The sequence below is a fragment of the Geotrypetes seraphini genome, chromosome 3, assembly GCF_902459505.1.
Source record: "Geotrypetes seraphini chromosome 3, aGeoSer1.1, whole genome shotgun sequence".
In the NCBI taxonomy this organism is placed as follows: domain Eukaryota; kingdom Metazoa; phylum Chordata; class Amphibia; order Gymnophiona; family Dermophiidae; genus Geotrypetes; species Geotrypetes seraphini.
Window position 1 is genome coordinate 345,831,214 of NC_047086.1, and position 21,165 is coordinate 345,852,378.

General features: G+C 45.6%; 1 protein-coding gene across 4 annotated transcripts in view; it reads right to left on the reverse strand.

The window, feature by feature from the left end:
* LOC117356996 (putative cuticle collagen 99) overlaps positions 1 to 21,165 on the reverse strand; it is a 56,937-nt gene that overhangs the window by 21,753 nt on the left and 14,019 nt on the right. Inside the window, exons 3-5 of one of the 4 annotated variants that reach the window (XM_033937061.1) lie at positions 19,996 to 20,077; positions 16,845 to 16,919; positions 3,728 to 3,802 (exon numbers count right to left, since the gene is read on the reverse strand). In XM_033937061.1, the coding sequence (XP_033792952.1) occupies positions 3,728 to 3,802; positions 16,845 to 16,919; positions 19,996 to 20,077 (232 nt within the window). Of the gene's footprint in view, positions 1 to 3,727; positions 3,803 to 16,844; positions 16,920 to 19,995; positions 20,083 to 21,165 lie in introns of all 4 variants that reach the window. The other 3 variants (XM_033937059.1, XM_033937063.1, XM_033937062.1) reach the window with 3 other exon arrangements.

A 21,165-nucleotide genomic window follows, 5' to 3' on the forward strand; every position in this document is an offset into this window, starting at 1 on the left:
GCTTTGGAGCAAAACACCTTTGATAGATAACAGCAGGGCGTGCAGGCTTGGCAGGAGCTGGCTTTGGTTTAGGTCGACTATAGAAGCAAATGATTTTTCATGGTCAGATAATTTCTTGGTGGCTGCCTCGATGGATTCATCAAAGAGGTCATTGCCCTCACAAGGAATGTTAGCTAAGCGATCTTGAAGGTTAGAGTCCATGTGAATGGTACGAAGCCAGGCAAGACTACGCATAGCTACAGAGCAAGCAGCCGCTCGGGCAGACAACTCGAAGGCATCATAAAATGATTGGAGGAGATGCAGACGTAATTGAGAGAAAGAAGCAATGACTTCTTGAAACTCAAAATGCATTTGGCTATCCAAATAAGCCAAAAACTTTGGTAGAAGAGAAAGACAAAATTCAAAGTAAATGATGAAATAAAAATTATAATTGAGGACTTTAGAGGACATCATAGCATTCTGGTAAATGCGACGTCCAAATTTGTCCATAGTTTTCCCCCTCCCTTCCAGGAGGAACTGTGGCTTAGACCTTGGAAGGATGGGATCTCTTCAAGGAGGATTCAACAAGGAGGGATTGATGAGATAACTGCGAGTTGTCAAACCCTTTGCGATGCATAGTTGTATACCTAGAGTCCAATTTTCCTAGAACAGCTGGTATGGAAAGAGGTGTTTCCATGCATCGACTAAAAGTTTGATTCAAAAGCTTATGAAGTGGAAGCTTAAGACACTCTGCCGGAGGTTGAGGAAGATGCATGACTTCTAGATACTCCTTAGAATACTTGGAGCCAGTATCCAATTGAACATCCAAGTCTACAGCCATCTGTCGCAGGAAAGATGAGAAATATAGCTGATCTGCCAATGCTTTGCCTCATGAAGGACTCGAGGACATTGAGGCAGCCTTTGTCGAAGAAGAAGCTTCGGCATGGAAAAAGGCAACAAAGGAACCTGGTGACTTGGACGAAGCAATCGAGACCGGAACATCCTCGAGGTCCAGCATCGGAGATCTCGAATGAGGAGTCAGTGGTCTTGTTGAGGTTGGAGTAGATCGAGGCTTCGAGGAAGATGGTCTGTCCTGAGAAGAACGATGCCTGGAAGGGTGCCTCGATGAATGCCCCGAATGTCGGTGAGATCTGTGTCTGGAACCAGATCTCGAGGATCGAGGAGATTTCACCTCGGAGACATAGGCAGCCGATGCTGATGTATGAATAGGGCTAGGGGCTGTAGATCGAAGCTCCAGAGGCTTGGTGGAGGAACCTCGATGCACTCTCAAAGGCTCTGCTCCTTGTTTAGAGTGTGAGGATTCTTGTCGAGGCACTCGCAAAGAATCTGCTCCTTGCTTTTCGTGCTTGGATGGCAGACCAGACACTTGCAGAGACTCTGCTCCCTGCAAAGAGTGTGGAATTTCAGACTGGGGCAAAGGAAGCAGCTTGACCTCGCGGGAGTCTGCTGAATGCTCAGGCTGGATAAGAGGAAGCAGTTTAGGTCCCATGTTAGTAAGGAACTGAATAAACTGCTTCTCTAACATGGTCTGGAAAGAAGCCGGCAAGGATGGATCCGCGTCTGAAACCGGACCACCTGCTTTGGCTGGAGGTTCCTTCGAGGTAGTGTGAGTGTGCTTCGACTTGGGAGTCTTGGACACTTTAATCACCAGTAGAACCAACTGCTGAGCTATCTGACCTGAGGAAACAGGGGAAGATACAGCAGATGAAGTCGAAACAAGAGCCGCTGCAAACGACGAAGATCTGATGAGGCTCGAGGTGGAAGCAATAGGTGCAGAAGGAGCCTCGATGGAAGTCGAGGCCAAAGACTCTTTTGAAGTCGAGGGATCAGTAGGAGACTCCATCTCGAAAAGCTTGTCCACCAGAATGCAACAACGCTTGAAAGCACGAGGCAAGGCAGGCACGACATAGGATGATGTTTCGGCCCAAGGCACTTGAGGCAGCGTCTGTGAGGGTCCGTGAGAGAGATCGCGCGCTGACACTTGCTACACCTCTTAAAGCCTGTAGCAGGCCGGGACATAGACGGAAAAATAGCCACCGCAAAGTCAAAGCTCTCAGGCTGTGGCCTATCCCGGAAAACGAATGGAAAAAGAAAATTTTTTTTTTTAAACTAAAATAAAACAGCAATTCGTGAAGAAAAAAACACAAATCGCGGTTGAGAGAAGGCACAAAGTGAATGAAGTTAAATGCAGAGAGTCAAAGACGGACTTCTCGGCTCCGCGGAAAACTGAGAACTGAGGAGATGCACCCTGTGCTGGGCGGGAAGGCACTCGCGAATGTGCGGTGCAGGCGACTCGAAACTTTGAGTTTCTTCAAGCAAGTCTGCTTGTGAGGCATCCGCATCCAGGCTCCATCGATGACGTCACCCATGTGTGAGAATACCTGCCTCCTTGTCCTGGGATAATAAATTTCCAGCCACAGCCAGAAGCCAGGAGCTAGTTGAATAGCGACCATCCCCTGCTGGGAGATAGAGCATACTGCAGATACAGGAAGAGTGCCTGCCAATAGGACCACCTGTTAATCAGTTTCTCTATCTCCACCTGCTGGTAGATGTGTGCTATCCCACTAGTCTCTGGATTCATCTGCTGCCGTTGCTAAGGAAGACTTGATTACGAAGGATATGAAACAAAAGGGAAGAGAGGGAAGGGGAAGATTTGTAAGTTACATTGTGTAAACAAAAATAAAATGAGGGGGAGGGTAAAACAGAAGGAAAGGAAGGGGTATCGCTTCCTAGGACTAATTAGATATTCCTTGAGTTTCCATCTTAGGACCAAAACACACGGACCGTGTTGGGTCCAAGTTCCCAAGGGATCGGGTCTTACATGTTTTTATGTGGATTATCAAGCTGATTTTTACAATAAAGTCCATATCAGGAACATCAACTCTCCACAGCATTTTTTTGTTGTTGGACTTTTATCCTGTGGAGATATTAGGGTCAATTTCTTGTTTTGCTTTGTATTAAATGCAAATAGGACATGTCAACCTGAGAACCATATTATATTAACTCTTAAGATTTCAAAACCGAATAGGTATTATAACTTCTAATAGGTGTTAAAGAGGAATACTTTCAGAGGAGATTTTCCAGTTGGGAATGTTGGGGGGATACTGTATTGGTTAAGTGTGCAGATTCAACTGATGCTTCTCTCTATCTCTCAGCATTTACAAGGTGTCAGAAGCTTCCGATAGGCAGCATTCCATAGGCACTTGCCATTAATGATCATCCACACATCATTCACTTTGCCTTTGCATTAGCTGTACTGGACATTTTTACTTTTATAGTGTAGTGAAGAAATACTACAGGGTGGTGTGGAGTGAAGAGGTGGAGTGTGTTGGACTTCTGTAAGGAAGGTGTTATCAGAGGGAATGTGTATCTGTATCAGTGCTCTTCTCCTTCAACAAAGCTCACATTAATCATCATAATGTCTGTGAACGGGGTAGCTGTCTATGGAGAACCCCCATTACATGTAAGCCATGTCACTTTTGCGTACTAGTTGGTGATTCCCAGCTGAAGTTTGCCCTGGTTGTGGTTGTGTTTTGACTCTAGGAATTCAAGCAATGGTAACACTGATTCTGTATGCAAAGAGGTTCTGAAATACTTCTTGGCTAAATGTTGCATCTCTTATCAAGCTGTGCCCCTTTCTGACGTGTACAGTCTCAATTCAACTGTTAAGTGGAATTAGTTTAACAATTACCCATTTGTTAACATTTTGAAAAATCAGGAAATTTACCTGCTTTTAACTTCTTCTCCTCCTTCATTCTCAGTAGACAGGTCAGTTTGATCCATGACACCTTCTGATCCTATTCTATCAAACAGAATGTATACACAGGTTCAAATGTTGCAAAAAAGCATGGCGTGATAACCAAAGGAAATAAAAGGGGGGGGGGAGGGAGAAGGGTATGGGATTTGATATACCACCTTTCTGTGGTTACAATCAAAATGGTAAACATCAGGGCTGCCCAAGTCCGGTCCTCGAGATCTACTGGCAGGCCAGGTTTTCAGGATATCCACAATGAATACGCATGCGAGAGATTTGCCGGACTGCCTTCTTGGTATGTAAATCTCTCCCATGCATGTTCATTGTGGATATCCTGAAAACCTGGCCTGCCAGTAGATCTCGAGGACCGGACTTGGGCAACCCTGGTTTACATATTATATACAGGTGCTTATTTTGTACCTGGGGCAAGTGACTTACTCAGAGTCACAAGGAGCTGCAGTGGGAATTAAAAATGGATGTGAATATACTGCAGATATCCATTAAGAGAGGGGATCTGAGGTGTACTACAGATGCAACTGTGATCCTTAATCTATGTACAATGACCCAAAATGGACAATCTAGAGTTAATTGACAGAAGCATAAAGGTCATGCAGTCCAATATTCAGTTTAAAATGGAAGGCTTGGAAGCTGGAAACCCTGGGTTGTTTGGGTTGAAGGTGACAGAGATGTGAACTCTTGCAAAGCTTCTTCTCAGTCTCATTAAGACAGAAGAGCAAGAGTATGCACTCTTCTGCTTGTGAGGAATATAGGGAGGATAACATAATGGTTCATATGATCGACCAAGACAATCTTTGGGAGGATTTTGGGATTGATACGAAGCAATCTTTATTGTAAAAGAACTGGGCATGGGATGGATTAGTTACGAATGCTTGTAGCTTGCCAAAACATCTAGTCAATTTGATGGCTATTAGGAACACTATTTTTCAAGTGAGATGCTTTAAATTGTGCTAAAGGGCTCCATGAATGCTGAGAGAACACTGAGGTTTCATGCTGGCAGTGAATCCCACAATTAAGGTTGGATGTTCATGAGGCCTCTTATGAAGTGGGAGAAGAATGGAAGGATACAAATGAGCTTGTCTACTAGTAGGTCATGGCAAGCCCTGATTGCAACCAAGTGAAGTTGGTCTGAGGTGATTTTTCAATCGACTGGAAAATCATAGTAGGTATCTAAAAATGCTATGGAGAGCTGATGTTCCTAATATGGACTTTATTGTAAAATCAATTTCTTACTTACACAGCATTACTGCAGAACTTGTTCATTAGGACTGATTAGATATTCCACAAGTTTTCATCTTAGGACCAACAGGGACTACTGAGGAAGTTTATTTTGTCAAAACATGGACCATGTTGGGTCCTACATGTTTTTATGTAGATTATCAAGTTAATTATCAAGCTGATTTTACAATAAGGTTCTTATCAAGAACATCAACTCTTCACAGCATTTTGTTGTCGTTGTTGGAACTTTATCCTGTGGAGACATTAGGGTCAATTTCTTGTTTTGCTTTGTATCAAATACAAATAGGATATGTCAAACCATATTTTATTAACTCTTAAGATTTCAAAAACGAATAGGTATTATAACTTCTTTTTTTTTTTTAAATAATCTTTATTCATTTTCAATCTTTTAACAAGTGTACAAACATGACCATAAATAAAAACATCACTTGTAAATCTATCAAGAAAAACATAAATTGTATATATAAACCCATATACCACCCCACTTCCCCATTATTATTAAAATGAGCAATATAATAAGAGCCCTTCCCCCTCTCTATTATTTATGGTGTATATTTCAATAGAAAAACTGGTGTTTAAACATCAGAAAAAGATGTCAATGGCTCCCATATTTTAAAAAAAGTCTTATAATTTTCATTTTGTACAGCTAATGATCTTTCCATTTTAAACATGCGACATATTATAACTTCTAATAGGTGTTAAAGAGGAATACTTTCAGAGGAGATTTTCCAGTTGGGATTGTAGGGGGATACTGTATTGGTTAAGTTTGCAGATTCAACTGATGCTTCATCTCTTGCTCTCTCAGCATTTACAAAGTGTCAGAAGCTGCCAATAGGCAGCATCCATAGGCATTTGCTATTAACCATCATCCACAAATCATTCACTTTGCTTTTGCATTAGCTGTACTGGACATTTTTACTTTTATAGTATAGTGAAGAAATACTACAGGGTGGTGTGGAGTGAAGAGGTGGAGAGTGTCTGGACTTCTGTAAGGAAGGTGTTATCATAGGGAAGGAGAAATTAGGTTCTTACCTGCTAATTTACTTTCTTTTAGCTTCTCCAGACCCGGTATAGGTGAATCTTACAAGCGGGTATATATCTCAATCATGACCAGTAGGTGGAGACTGAAAACAAAACTGTGGAATAGTACATAATAGGTACCTTCCCCTATTCCTATCAGTCTGCTGAATAGCCAAGCAGAACTAATAACTTGCAACAGAAATAAACAAGACTCCGAACAGGAGTAACAACTAACATACCCAAATGCTGTTGGAAATTGCAAAGGAGAGATCCCAGCAAGAAAAATGTCCCCACAGCTCGCCAGCTATGCCAGCCGAGCCACAGCCACTGTTCTTCAATTCTGCCAGGCCCTAGAAAAATACTAGAACCTGCAGAAAAACCATGTGCAACAGCCACAAAAACAACATGACCATAGACAGGGTGGGGACCTATACCGGTCTTAAGAAGCTAAAAGAAAGTAAATTAGCAGGTAAGAACCTAATTTCTCCTTCTTTAGCACTCTCTAGACCGGTATAGGTTAATCTTAGAAGTGGGACGTACCAAAGCAGTCCCCATCATTGGTGGGACCCCCAAAGGGCCGACACCAGAACACGCTCACTGAACACCGTGTCCCGACGCGCCTGAATGTCCCAAGGTAATGTCTGATAGAGAATGACACAGTGGCTAGCCACAGGTAACCCGCCAAATGGTGGGGGAAAAACTGTGTTTACCGTTGCTACGGGGACAAGGCCATTCACTGCCTCGTGGAGTGGTGAATGGCCTTGTCCCCGCAGTTAAGGGAGGGAACACGCGCGGTCACCTATCGCGCTCCCTCCTTCCTGATCGCTGCTGCCGCCACTGCCCAATCCAAATATCTCCCTACTCCCTCCCTGCCCCTTACCTTCGGCCAGCGATTTATAAATTGATTTCCTACAGAGCAGCCGGAGCGTTGAAGCTGCATGTGGCTGCCGTAAAGGTCATCTCTGACGCAACCGGAAGTTGCATCGCAGATGACCTTTCAGGCAGCCATATGCAACTTCAACGTTCCGGCTGCTGTGTAGGAAATCAATTTAGAAATCGCCGCCCGAAGGTAAGGGGCAGGGAGGTTTGTCGGCACGGTTGTGCGTTCACTGTGCTGCAAGTCGGAAACACTCCTTCTGCCTGTTGGACCGGGGCCTGTTGTCCGGGGGGGGGAAGGGGGGCATGGGTGCATGGCAGAAGCAGCTAAGAGGTGTTCTCGCTGAAGGGGGGGGGGGTGAAAGCGCCACAAAGGTAATGGGCAGGGAGGGAGAAAGGGAGGAAAAGTGGGGTGGAGAGGAACAGACGCTGAAGGGAAATTGGGGAAGACAGAGAGTGGGGAGAAGACGCTGAAGGGAAATTGGGGAAGACAGAGAGTGGGGAGAAGACGCTGAAGGGAAATTGGGGAAGACAGAGAGTGGGGAGAAGACGCTGAAGGGAAATTGGGGAAGACAGAGAGTGGGAAGAAGACGCTGAAGGGAAATTGGGGAAGACAGAGAGTGGGAAGAAGACGCTGAAGGGAAATTAGGGAAGACAGAGAGTGGGGAGAAGACGCTGAAGAGAAATTGGGGAAGACAGAGAGTGGGGAGAAGACGCTGAAGGGAAATTGGGGAAGACAGAGAGTGGGGAGAAGACGCTGAAGGGAAATTGGGGAAGACAGAGAGTGGGGAGAAGACGCTGAAGGGAAATTGGGGAAGACAGAGAGTGGGGAGAAGACGCTGAAGGGAAATTGGGGAAGACAGAGAGTGGGGAGAAGACGCTGAAGGGAAATTGGGGAAGACAGAGAGTGGGGAGAAGACGCTGAAGGGAAATTGGGGAAGACAGAGAGTGGGGAGAAGACGCTGAAGGGAAATTGGGGAAGACAGAGAGTGGGGAGAAGACGCTGAAGGGAAATTGGGGAGACAGAGAGTGGGGAGAAGACGCTGAAGGGAAATTGGGGAAGACAGAGAGTGGGGAGAAGACGCTGAAGGGAAATTGGGGGAAGACAGAGAGTGGGGAGAAGACGCTGAAGGGAAATTGGGGAAGACAGAGAGTGGGGAGAAGAGCTGAAGGGAAATTGGGGAAAGACAGAGAGTGGGGAGAAGACGCTGAAGGGAAATTGGGGAAGACAGAGAGTGGGGAGAAGACGCTGAAGGGAAATGGGGAAGACAGAGAGTGGGGAGAAGACGCTGAAGGGAAATGGGGAACAGAGATTAGGGAGAAGATGCTGGCAGGGAAGAAGACAGAGATGCCAGACTATGGGGAGAGCGGAGGGAAGAAGATGGGTGCCAGACCAATTTGGGGGGGGGGGGAAGGGAGAGGCACAGTAACAGAGCAAATGGAAGATGCAGAGAGAAGAGAGACAGTGGAAGGAAGGAATTGAATGAGAAGATAAGGAAAGCAGAAACCAGACAACAAAGGTAGAACAAAAAAAAAAAAAAAAAAAAAAATATATATATATATATATATATATATATATATATGTTTTTGCTTTAGGATAAAGTAGTATATTAGTTGTGTTGCTAAAAATTTATAAACAAAGCCCTGCCAGCTGAACATCTCTTTCTCTAGTTCAGCAGCTAGAACTTTGATTTATAATGAAAGAATAAGCTAAATATTGCAGTACTGAGGCTTGTATGGATGCGATGGGGATGGAGCGGTGAAGGGGACGGCAGGGCGGAGACAGGGCAGTGAAGAGGATGGTATTCCGGGGACGGGGCAGTGACAGGGACAGATTTTCCCCATGTCATTCTCTAATGCCTGATAAAGGAATGCAAGGAAGACCAAACAGCAGCCTTACAAATGTCCACAGGAGGCACTAGCGAAAACTCAGCCCAAGATGCCGCCTGACCCCCAAGTGGAATGAGCCTTGGGAAATTCTGAAACAGACTTTTTCTGAAAGAGATACAGGGACGCAATAGCGTCTTTGATCCAACCGCAATGGTAGCACTTGGAAGCGCCATCCCTCTTACAAGGACCCGCAAGAAGGACAAAGAAATGATTTGAGTTCCAGAACTCCTGGGTCCTCTACACATAAGATCGAAGAACCCGAAAGACATCTAGCTTGCGCAACTGCTTCTGCTCAGACAATCCTTCCCGACTACCCAACACCGGGAGGACCACTGCTTGATTGACATGAAAAGGAGAAACTACCTTTGGCAAAAAGGAAGGAACAGGCCTCAACACTACCCGCTCCCTAGAAAACTCCAAGGAAAACTGACAAGAGAGAGCCTGCAGTTCCAAAACACGTCTAGCAGAAGTAATAGCCACCAAGAATACCGCCTTAAAAGTAAGGTCCTTCAACAAGCAGGCGCCCAAAGGCTCAAAATGAGGGCGCAGCAGTCTAGATTCAAATCCCAAGAAGGAACCGATGGTCACACAGGAGGCTTGAGCAATTTGGCTGCCCGCAAAAAGCGAACAACATCAGGAATAGCAGCCAGCCGCTGACCTCGTAACAACCCATGAAAGGCCGACAAAGTTGCCAGCTGAACCCGGAGAGAAGACCAAGCCAGGCCCCTGTCCAGGCCACCCTGCAAGAAGTCTAGGATGTTAGGCAGGGAAGCGCCCCAAACCAATCATTAAAGATGCGCCAAACCCACACATAAGCCCAAGATGTGGAAAGTCTCTGGGACCCCAAGAAGGTGGAGATCACTTTAGCTGAATACCCCTTCTTACCTAGGTGAGCCCTTTCAATAGCCAAGCCGAAAGACAAAAGGGACCAGGACTGAACATTGGAATGGGACCCTGAGTCAGAAGGTCGTCCAAGAGAGGCAGAGGATCCGCCACCAGATGTCTCACCAGATCCACGTACCATGGTTGTCGAGGCAAATCTGGAGCCACCAGAACCACGAGGCCCGGATGGCGAATTATGCAGAGATAGAAACTCTGCCCACTAATGGCCACGGAGGGAACACATACAACAGCCCCTCCGTTGGCCATGGTTGAACCAGAGCATCCAGGCCCTCGGCCTGACCATCTCTGCGATGACTGAAGAAACGGGAAGTTTTGGCATTGACACTCGTGGCCATCAGGTCCATGAGGGGCTGGCCTCTAGACTGCACTATCAACTGAAAGGCCACAGGGCTTAGAAATCACTCTCCAGGATCTAGCACGTGACGACTGAGGAAGTCCACCTGAACATTCTTCACCCCGTCTATGTGGGAAGCTAAGATGTCCTGAAGGTGGGGCTCTGCCCAGACCATGAGCAGAGCTGTCTCCTGCTCTACCTGAGTGCTCTTGGTGCCCCCTGACGATTGACATAGGCCACCACCATGGCATTGTTCGACAGAACTCTGACTGACTTGCCAAACCAGAAGTAGCGGAAGGCTAACAGCGCCAGACGGATGGTTCTGGTCTCCAGCACATTGATCGACCAGGACTTCACTTGGCTGCCTCCGTGGACCAGGTGCCCTGAGCTGAGTGACCCAGACACTGAGGTCCCCAACCAAGGAGACTGGAATCTGAAAGAAGCACTGTCCACTGTGGTAGATCCAGACCCATCCCTTGAACCAGATAAGAGGTCTGGAGCCACCAACGAAGACTGAAGCGCGCCAAGCCTCTCAGAGGAACAGGGAGATCCAAACTGTGACTCTGGGGCGACCACCTCTGAAGCAGAGCATACTGAAGAGAACGCATGTGGGCCCATACCCACCTTACTACGTCTAGGGAAGCCACCATCGACCCCAAGACTTGGAAGAAATCCTGCACCTGAGGACACTGGGATGCCAAAAGCAGGCAAATCTGAGATTGCAATTTGCTCACCTGGGCCTCTGAAAGGTACTCCAAGCGCTGAGATGGGACCAACCGACTCTTGGAGAGGTTGAGCGCCCATCCCAGCAACTGCAGAAACTCCACCACCCGAAACGTAACCCGGGTGGTCTCCTGCAATGACTTCACCCGAATCAACCAGTCGTCCAGGTAGGGATGCACCAGAATGCCCTCTGACTGCAAGGCCGCTGCAACGACCACATAACTTTGGTGAATGTCCTGGGAGCTGTGGCCAGCCCAAAAGGAAGCGCACAGAACTGATAGTGCTGACCCAAGATTGCAAAGCGAAGGAAGCGCTGATGGAAGGCCCAAATTGGAACATGCAAGTAGGCCTCCATCAGATCGAGAGAAGTCAGGAACTCCCCTGGCTGAACCGCCAGAATGACAGACCGCAGTGTCTCCATGCAAAAAGAGATAATCATGAGAGCCCTGTTGTCCCCTTTTAAATCTAAGATGGGCCAAAATTGAGTACCTGCTGGTGCCGCACTCCTGAGGTGGCTTTGAGATCTAGCAAGCGTTGAAGGGTCTGGTGAAAGGCCGCCTGAAAAGGAGTGAATAGAAAATTATCTGTCAGAGAGCGGGCAAACTCCAGAGTGTAACCGTCCCGCACCACCTCCAGGACCCACTGATCAGACGTGATCTTGGCCCATTTGGGAAAAAATTAGTGCAGCCGGGCACCCACTGGAACCAAAGGGGGCGCAGGCAAAGAGTCACTGTGCAGGACGGGCAGCAGGGGATCCAGCGGAGGGATTCCCGGCCCCCTGACGGGCCCCCGAAAGGACTGCATGCGCTGATAAAAACGCCCCCGGGAAAAACCCGAAGCCTGGAAAGAAGCAGCCCCATGCCCAGGGCGATATTTGTGGAACTCCCACACATGCCTGCAGGCAGTGCCATTCTGAGACGCTGGGCTGGAACGGTCCTCAGGCAGGCAGGGCACCTTAGAGCCTATCAGAGTATGAACCAACTTATCTAATTTCTCTCCAAACAAAAAAGACCCCCAAAAGGAAAATTTGGTAAGCTTAGTTTTGGACATGGCATCCGCCGACCAAGTGGGTCATTCCATGTCAAGTGATCAGATTCTTGGAAAGTGCCCTGCATGACCATCACGGATTTTGATGAAACTTCATATGCAGAGTCCACCATGTCTCAAACGAACTTTGGTAAAGTTTTAGTTTCGCCTGTGGAATATTTGTGGAGATATAGCCATTTGTTTGGTATTTCATACCACAATGAAATACAGTACGACAATGACATTCTGACAACTTTGAGACACAATATCTCACGAGCTATGTTTCCAAAAAAACTGAAACTTAGCTACCTGCACAACTTTTGGAGCTCTATTCAGTGCTACCAATAATAATTTTTTGTCGAGCACCGAGTGAATGGCTGAATTACAGTAAACTTGGCCGAAAAATTTTTTCGGGCATTGTTAACCTGCGCTTGAAAATGAAGCCCACTTTTCTAGGGGGTTTGAATATGCTCTTTCTAATGAGACTGATTTGAAAGAGTTTCTGAAAAGTATTTTTCTGTAAAAGCAGGCTGAAAATACCCTATTTTTGGCCTTTTTACGCAAATTAGCAACTTTACACTTAATTTGTAAACTAATGGAAAGAGCTGGAGGTTGAAATTGTACTTTTGAAACAACGTTGTACTGAGACATTATGCGCCAAATTTCGCATTTATTACTCAATTATTGTGGGAGCTAAGTAATGTCAAACTTTGACTTTTTTTGGGAGCACTAATTTTTTCAGCCAAGTTTACTGTAATTCAGCCATTCACATCAGTGCTCGACAAAAATTATTATTGGTAGCACTGAATAGAGCTCCAAAAGTTGTGCAGGGTAGCTAAGTTTCAGTTTTTTTGGAAACATAGCTCGTGAGATATTGTGTCTCAAAGTTGTCAGAATGTCACTGTCGTACTGTATGTCATTGCAGTATGGGGTCAAACAAATGGCTATATCTCCACGAATATTCCACAGGCGAAACTAAAACTTTACCAAAGTTTGTTTGATACATGTGGGACTTTGTGCATAAAGTTTTATCAAAATCTGTGATGGTCATGCAGGGAGCCCTTGATCACTTGACATGGAATAACCCAAGTGCGAAGCCACAAGGTATGTTGCGCGGCCACTCCAAAAGCCATAGACTTGGCCGACATCTGCACCAAGTCATAGAGAGCATCCGAAAGAACGAGGCAGCCATATCAATCAATCAAGCAGATAGACAGGTTAAAATGCGGCAAATCGCCGGGCCCGGACGGGATCCACCCAAGGGTTCTGAAAGAACTAAGACAAGAAATAGCGGGCACAATCCAGCATGTTTGCAACCTATCCTTGAAAACTGGAGAGGTACCAGAGGACTGGAAATTGGCGAATGTCCAACCTATCTTCAAGAAGGATCGAGGGGTGACCCCGGGAACTACAGGCCGGTAAGCCTGACTTCAATTATAGGGAAGATGGTGGAAGCTATGATCAAGGACGGTATTTGCGAGCACATCGAGAGACATGGCCTACTGAGAACAAGCCAGCATGGATTCTGTAAGGGAAGGTCATGCTTAACGAACCTTCTGTACTTCTTTGAGGGAATAAGCAGTCGGGTGGACAATGGGGAACCTATAGACATCATTTACCTTGATTTTCAAAAGGCTTTCGACAAGGTGCCACATGAAAGGCTGCTTAGGAAGCTGTGGAACCACGGGGTGGGAGGGGATGTGCACAGATGGATCGAGCACTGGTTGTCGGGTAGACTGCAGAGGGTCGGAGTAAAGGGACAATACTCTGACTGGCGGGGAGTCACGAGCGGTGTGCCACAGGGATCGGTGCTGGGGCCGTTACTCTTCAACATATTTATCAATGACCTGGAAAAGGAGGCAAAGTGCGAGGTTATAAAATTTGCAGACGATACCAAACTGTGCGGCAGAGTTAGGTCCAGGGAGGAGTGTGAGGACCTGCAAAGGGACCTGGACAAGCTGGAAGACTGGGCAAACAAATGGCAAATGAGCTTTAACGTGGAAAAATGCAAGGTCATGCATATAGGGAAAAAGAACCCGTTGTTCAACTACAAATTGGGGGGGGGCCAATGTTGGGAGACCAGCAGTCTTGAGAGAGACTTGGGTGTGCTGGTGGATGCATCACTGAAGCATCTGCACAGTGCGCAGCAGCCTCGAAAAAAGCCAACAGAATGCTGGGCATCATAAAGAGGGGCATAACAACCAGGATGCGGGAAGTCATCATGCCATTGTATCGAGCGATGGTGCGTCCACATCTGGAATACTGTGTTCAATATTGGGTCGCCGTACCTCAAGAAGGACATGGCGGTACTTGAGAGAGTCCAAAGGAGAGCACACGAAGCTGGTAAGAGGGCTGGAACACTGCCCGTACGCCGAGAGGTTGGATAGGCTGGGGCTCTTCTCTCTGGAAAAAAGGAGGCTCAGGGGAGATATGATAGAGACCTTCAAGATCATGAGGGGCATAGAGAGGGTGGATAGGGACAGATTCTTTCAGGCTGAAGGGGTCAACAGGCACGAGGGGGCATTCGGAGAAACTGAATGGGAGATAGGTTCAGACAATGCAAGGAAGTTTTTTTTCACCCAAAGGGTCGTGGACACTTGGAATGCGCTACCGGAGGAAGTGATCAGGCAGAGTACGGTACAAGGATTCAAACAGGAATTGGACGGATTCCTGAGGGATAGGGGGATCGTGGGATACTGAGAGAGGTGCTGAGATGTAACACAGGTATAGAAAGCTAACCAGGGGTCGCGGCCTGCTCTGGTCGTGCATGTGCAAGACCGGAGGGTTAGGACTTCGATGGGAAGATAGAACTCAATGGGAAACCAAGGTGGCAAGGGGGCCCCTTCTGGTGACTCAGACAGGCCGTGACCTGTTCGGGCCGCCGCAGGAGCGGACTGCCGGGCAGGATGGACCTATGGTCTGACCCGGCGGAGGCACTGCTTATGTTCTTATGCCACCTACTGATCCACTAAGGGCCAGTCATCAGACTTACGATCCAGGACACGCTCAGCCCACCGAAACACGGCACGAACCACCAGCCCCCCTCAAATAGCCGCCTGGATCCCCAAGGCAGAGACATCAAAATTTCTGCTTAAGAATGGTGTCCAACTTACGCTCTTCAGAGTCCGTAAGGAAGAACCGCTCTCAACAAGCATGATATGCCGCTTAGCAATCACCGAGATCACCGCGTCCAGCACTGGCGACCTTAAAATAGCCCTATCCCCCTCCAGGTTGGGAATACCAACATGCCACGGCACGCGCCAACCGAAATTGCGCCTCCGGCATATTCCACTGTGCCAGTACAAGATCCTGAATATACTGATGCATAGGAAAAGAGTGGGAAACAGTACGGATCCCCCTACAAAGAGGGTCTCCCACACGCGTGTCTCCGGTGGCGCTTCCTCAAATGCAGCATCAATGAATCATGTCTGGCAGCTCATTCCTCAGAAAAAGGTGCACCACGGGTGCCTCTTCACCGAAGGTGGGGAACCCGCCACTGTCCCCGTGAGAGGATCCTGGAATTTCTCAAAAGGGTCCAGATCCTCATCCATGCCGACATGCTCCTCAGACCACCAATCCTCATCCCAAGTCACCCTCAGGCATTGGACGAGGGAGGAGAAAGAGTGGACGCCAAAGGAGAAGAGGGAGGCAACCCCCCACCCCCGAAACCCCCGGGTGAACATGGGACCCCAGCTGCCTGAAAATAGGCTCTGCAGAATGCAAAAATTAAATCAGGGGAAAAAACACCAGGGGGTCCCAAGGGACTCCCTGCCACAGCAGGGGACCCAGCTGAAACCTGCCCATTTTTCCAATACAGGGGAAAAGTCATCTGAGGTTGCAGACAAAATGGAGGGGCCAGACTGAGAAAATGGCGAAGTTTCCGCCAAAAACAACCCCTCCAGGGCCTGTAGCAGCTGGGAAGCCTGAACTGTCCCAGCCGCTAAAGCAGGCAAGCCGGCATCAGCTGTTAAAAAAATCAGCGGAAAGGGAGTCCCGAGCCGAACCGGCAGAAAGGGAATCCTTTTTATCCTTACTGTCAGCGGTTGAAGAAAACCTTCCACTACTGCACCGGCTGGTACACCGCTTGCACAGGCCAGCCGCGAGTGCCTCGAGTCTGGAGCATAATGAGCACTTTTTCCCCTGTGAAATGCTCATTGCTCCATACACAACCTAGCTAAAACAAAAGTGCCGGTTAGTAAAAAAGTACAGTAAAATACAGCAAATTAAAAGGGAAAGCAACCCTTCAGACCGGCACTACCTCAGGATTTTTTTTTAAAAAACAGAACAGACTCCACTGGCTCTCAGAGCAGTAAACCTTGCTTGACTTAGGGGGCAAGGCTTACTGTTGAAGCACCTCTAAAAATATGTTGGGGAGGTGGAGGAAATGGGGGGAGGGACCCAGCTTAAGACCCGCCAGGTTTGACACCCCCGAGGTCGGACGGACCCCCCCAAACAGGGCCCACCCAAGCTCAATCTGACCAAAAACAGGGACTAGAATCCCTAAACAAATTCCAACAGCCCTACCAAGGAAGATGGGTACAGCTCACTCACACCTGCTGGAGACTGAAAAAAGACTTATAGGATAGGGGAAGGTACCTATTAAGTATTGTTCAACAGTTTTTTTCCAGTCTCCACCTGCTGGTCATGATTGAGATATATACCCGCTTCTAAGATTAACCTATACCAGTCAGGGGAGTGCTAAAGAAAGTGCATTTGTTATCAGTACTCCTCTCCTTCAACAAAGCTCACATTAACCATCATGATGTCTGTGAACGGGGTGATGTCTATGGTGAACTCCCATTACAGGTAAGCCATGTCACTTTTGGCGTACTAGTTGGTGATTCCCAGCTGAAGTTTGCCCTGGTTGTGGTTTGACTCTAGGAATTCAGGCAATGGTAACATTGATTCTATATGCATAGAGGTTCTGAAATACTTCTTGGCTAAAAGTTGCATCTCTTATCAAGCTGTGTGCCCCTTTCTGACGTGCACAGTCTCAACTCAAGTGTTAAGTGGAATTAGCAATTACTCATTTGTTAACATTATGAAAATGAAGAAATTTACCTGTTTTTAACTTCTTCTCCTCCTTCATTCTCAGTGGACAGGTCAGTTTGATCCATGACACATTCTGATCCTATTCTATCAAATAGAATGTATACACCGGTTCATATGTTGCAAAAAGCATGGTGTGATAACCAAAGGAAATAAGAGGGGGGGGGAAAGGAGAAGGGAATGGTGACAATCAAAATGGTTTACATATTATATACAAGTACTTATTTTGTACCTGGGGCAAGTGACTTACCCAGAGTCACAAGGAGCTGCAGTGGGAATCAAAAATGGATGTGGATGAATTGCAGATATCCATTAAGAGAGGGAATATGAGGTGTGCCACAGATGAAACTGTGGTCCTTAATCTATATACACTGACCCAAAATGGACAATCTAGAGTTAATTGACAGAAGCATAAAGGTCATGCAGTAAAATATCCAGTTTAAAATGGAAGGCTTGTAAGCTGGAAACCCTGGGTTGTTTGGGTTGAAGGTGACAGAGATGTAAACTCTTGCAAAGCTTCTTCTCAGCCTCACTAAGACAGAAGAGCAAAAGTATGCACTCTTCTGCTTGTGAGGAATGTAGGGAGGATAACATAATGGTTCATATGGTAGACCAAGACAAACTTTGGGAGCATTGGGGGTTGATACGAAGGAAGCAAGATAAATTCCATTTACTTTGCGTAACCCTGCAGCAGGGCTACGCATCTCTTCTCTGTAGTTAGCGTGCAGTAGAAGGATGCAGTGAAATTGTGATGGGTTAGTTACTAATGCTTGTAGCCTGCCAATACATCTAATCAAAGTAATGTCTATTAGGAACACTATTTTTCCAAGTGAGATGCTTGAAATTGTGCTAAGGGTCTCAAAGAGGGGCTGCATGAGTGCTGAAAGGATACCGATGTTCTATGCTGGCAGTGAATCCCACAATGAAGGTTGGATGTTCATTAGGCCTCTTATGAAGTGGGATACAAATGAGTTTGTCTACTAGTAGGTTATGGTAAGCACAGATTGCAGCCAAGTGAAGTTGGTCTGAGGTGATTTTCAATCCAGACTGGAAAGTCATAGCAGGTATCTAACAATGCTGTGGACAGTTTCATGTTCCTGATATGGACTTTATTGTAAAATCAACTTCTTACTTACGCAGGTTACTGCGGAACCTGTTCTACAACTGATTAGATATTCTACAAGTTTCCATCTTTAGACCAACAGAAACCCTAAAGGAAGACATTTTTGTCAAAACACGGACCGTGTTGGGTCCAAGTTCCCAAGGGATCGGGTCTTACATGTTTTTATGTGGATTATCAAGCTGATTTTACAATAAAGTCCATATCAGGAACATCAACTCTCCACAGCATTTTTTGTTGTTGGACTTTTATCCTGTGGAGACATTAGGGTCAATTTCTTGTTTTGCTTTGCATTAAATGCAAATAGGACATGTCAACCTGAGAACCATATTATATTAACTCTTACTTAAACTCCTCTTCCAGGATAACCCTTTTGGAGACATCCGTTCAACAGCAGAAGATTGACTTCTCTAAATTAGAGAAACTAACAACTGAGAATAAAAATTTGCTGTCTAAACAAATGACTGATAGAATGATGTTTCTGAGAAAGATAGAAAATTTGGAAAATCAGCAGAAAAATTTGAATCTAAGGATTCTTAATTTTCCTATAGCAAAATTTATGTCTCCTCAGGAACTCTTCAAGAACTTTATGATTACAGTTTTAAAAGTATCAGAATTGAATCTTCCCCCGATACAGAAAATTTATTATTTAAAGAATGCTCAAAAAGAAAAAGTTTTAGAAGGTGGAACTGAGCAATTAGATGTATCAGCAATATTGCAATCTTCTGAAATTGAATTACTGGGTCGGGCAACATTATTAGTTTCATTTGTATTCTTACAAGATAAAGAAATGCTGTTGAAATTATACTTTAAGCTGAAACAAGTCACCTTTTTAGGTGAAAGGGTATATATATTTCCTGACGTCTCGAAATGGACACAATCCAGGAGGAAATAATTTTTGCAATATCGTTCTAAAGTTATTTCAATGGGGGCAATTTTTCAGTTAAGATTTCCTTGTAAATGTTTTATTACCTATCAAGGGAATAAATATATATTTTTTGAGCCTGCCCAATTAGGTTTTTTCCTAGAGAGTAAAGGGACTCCATTGCAGCCAGAATGAATCAAGTGATTTAGTGCGGAATTTAGTTTAATAGTAGATTAATATCTAAGTACTGCTATTTTCCTTATGTTTTTGTTAAGTGTATCCCTTCTCCCCAGGGGTTTTTCCTTTATGTCTTGCCTTCCTCCCTATTTGAGGACTATAATAATGAGTATATTGCCTGTATATTGTTTTCAGTCTGTATTGACTTAATATATGTATTTCAGTATTTCTCTGTACCATTTTCATTGGTTGTACAAAAATTATAAATATAAAATTAAAAAAAAAAATATCTAAACCGAATAGGTATTATAACTTCTAATAGGTGTTAAAGAGGAATACTTTCAGAGGAGATTTTCCAGTTGGGAATGTTGGGGGATACTGTATTGGTTAAGTGTGCAGATTCAACTGATGCTTCTCTCTATCTCTCAGCATTTACAAGGTGTCAGAAGCTTCCGATAGGCAGCATTCCATAGGCACTTGCCATTAATGATCATCCACACATCATTCACTTTGCCTTTGCATTAGCTGTACTGGACATTTTTACTTTTATAGTGTAGTGAAGAAATACTACAGGGTGGTGTGGAGTGAAGAGGTGGAGTGTGTTGGACTTCTGTAAGGAAGGTGTTATCGGAGGGAATGTGTATCTGTATCAGTGCTCTTCTCCTTCAACAAAGCTCACATTAATCATCATAATGTCTGTGAACGGGGTAGCTGTCTATGGAGAACCCCCATTACATGTAAGCCATGTCACTTTTGCGTACTAGTTGGTGATTCCCAGCTGAAGTTTGCCCTGGTTGTGGTTGTGTTTTGACTCTAGGAATTCAAGCAATGGTAACACTGATTCTCTATGCAAAGAGGTTCTGAAATACTTCTTGGCTAAATGTTGCATCTCTTATCAAGCTGTGCCCCTTTCTGACGTGTACAGTCTCAACTCAACTGTTAAGTGGAATTAGTTTAACAATTACCCATTTGTTAACATTTTGAAAAATCAGGAAACTTACCTGCTTTTAACTTCTTCTCCTCCTTCATTCTCAGTGGACAGGTCAGTGGACAGGTCACTTTGATCCATGACACCTTGTGATCCTATTCTATCAAATAAAATGTATACACAGGTTCAAATGTTGTAAAAGCATGGCATGATAACCAAAGGAAATAAAAAAGAGGGAAGGGAGGGAGAAGGGGATGGGATTTGATATACCGCCTTTCTGTGGTTATAATCAAAATGGTTTACATATTATATACAGGTACTCATAGGAGGCTCTTGAACAAACTTGAAGGCCTGAAGTTAGGACCCAAAGTGGTGAACTGGGTTAGAAACTGGCTGTCAGAGAGACGGCAGAGGGTGGTGGTTAATGGAAGTCACTCGGAGGAAGGAAAGGCGAGTAGTGGAGTCCCTCAGGGTTCGGTGCTGGGGCCGATTCTATTCAATATGTTTGTGAGTGACACTGCTGAAGGGTTAGAAGGAAAAGTGTGCCTTTTTGGAGATGATACCAAGATTTATAACAGAGTAGACACCGAAGAAGGAGTGGAAAATATGAAAAAGGATCTGGAAAAGTTAGAGGAATAGTCTAATGCCTGGCAACTAAAATTCAATGCAAAGAAATGCAGAGTGATACATTTGGGGATTAATAATCAGAAGGAACCGTATATGCTCGGAGGTGAGAAGCTGATATGCACGGACAGGGAGAGAAACCTTGGAGTGATAGTGTCCGAAGATCTAAAGGTGAATAAACGGTGTGACAAGGCAGTGGCTGCTGCCAGAAGGATGCTGGGCTGTATAAAGAGAGGCGTAGCCAGTAGAAGAAAGTGTTAATGCCCCTGTACAGGTCATTGGTGAGGCCCCACTTGGAGTATTGTGTTCAGTTTTGGAGACTGTATCTGGTGAAGGATGTAAGAAGACTTAAAGCATCCAGAGGAGGGCAAAGAAAATGATAGGAGGCTTGTGCCAGAAGACGTATGAGGAGAGACTGGAAGCCCTGAATATGTATACCCTAGAGGAAAGAAGGGACAGGGGAAATATGGTTCAGACGTTCAAATACTTGAAGGGTATTAACGTAGAACAAAATCTTTACCAGAGAAAGGAAAATGGTAAAACCAGGGGACATAATTTGAAGTTGAGAGGTGGTAGATTCAAGAGCAATGTTAGGAAATTCTACTTTACGGAGAGGGTG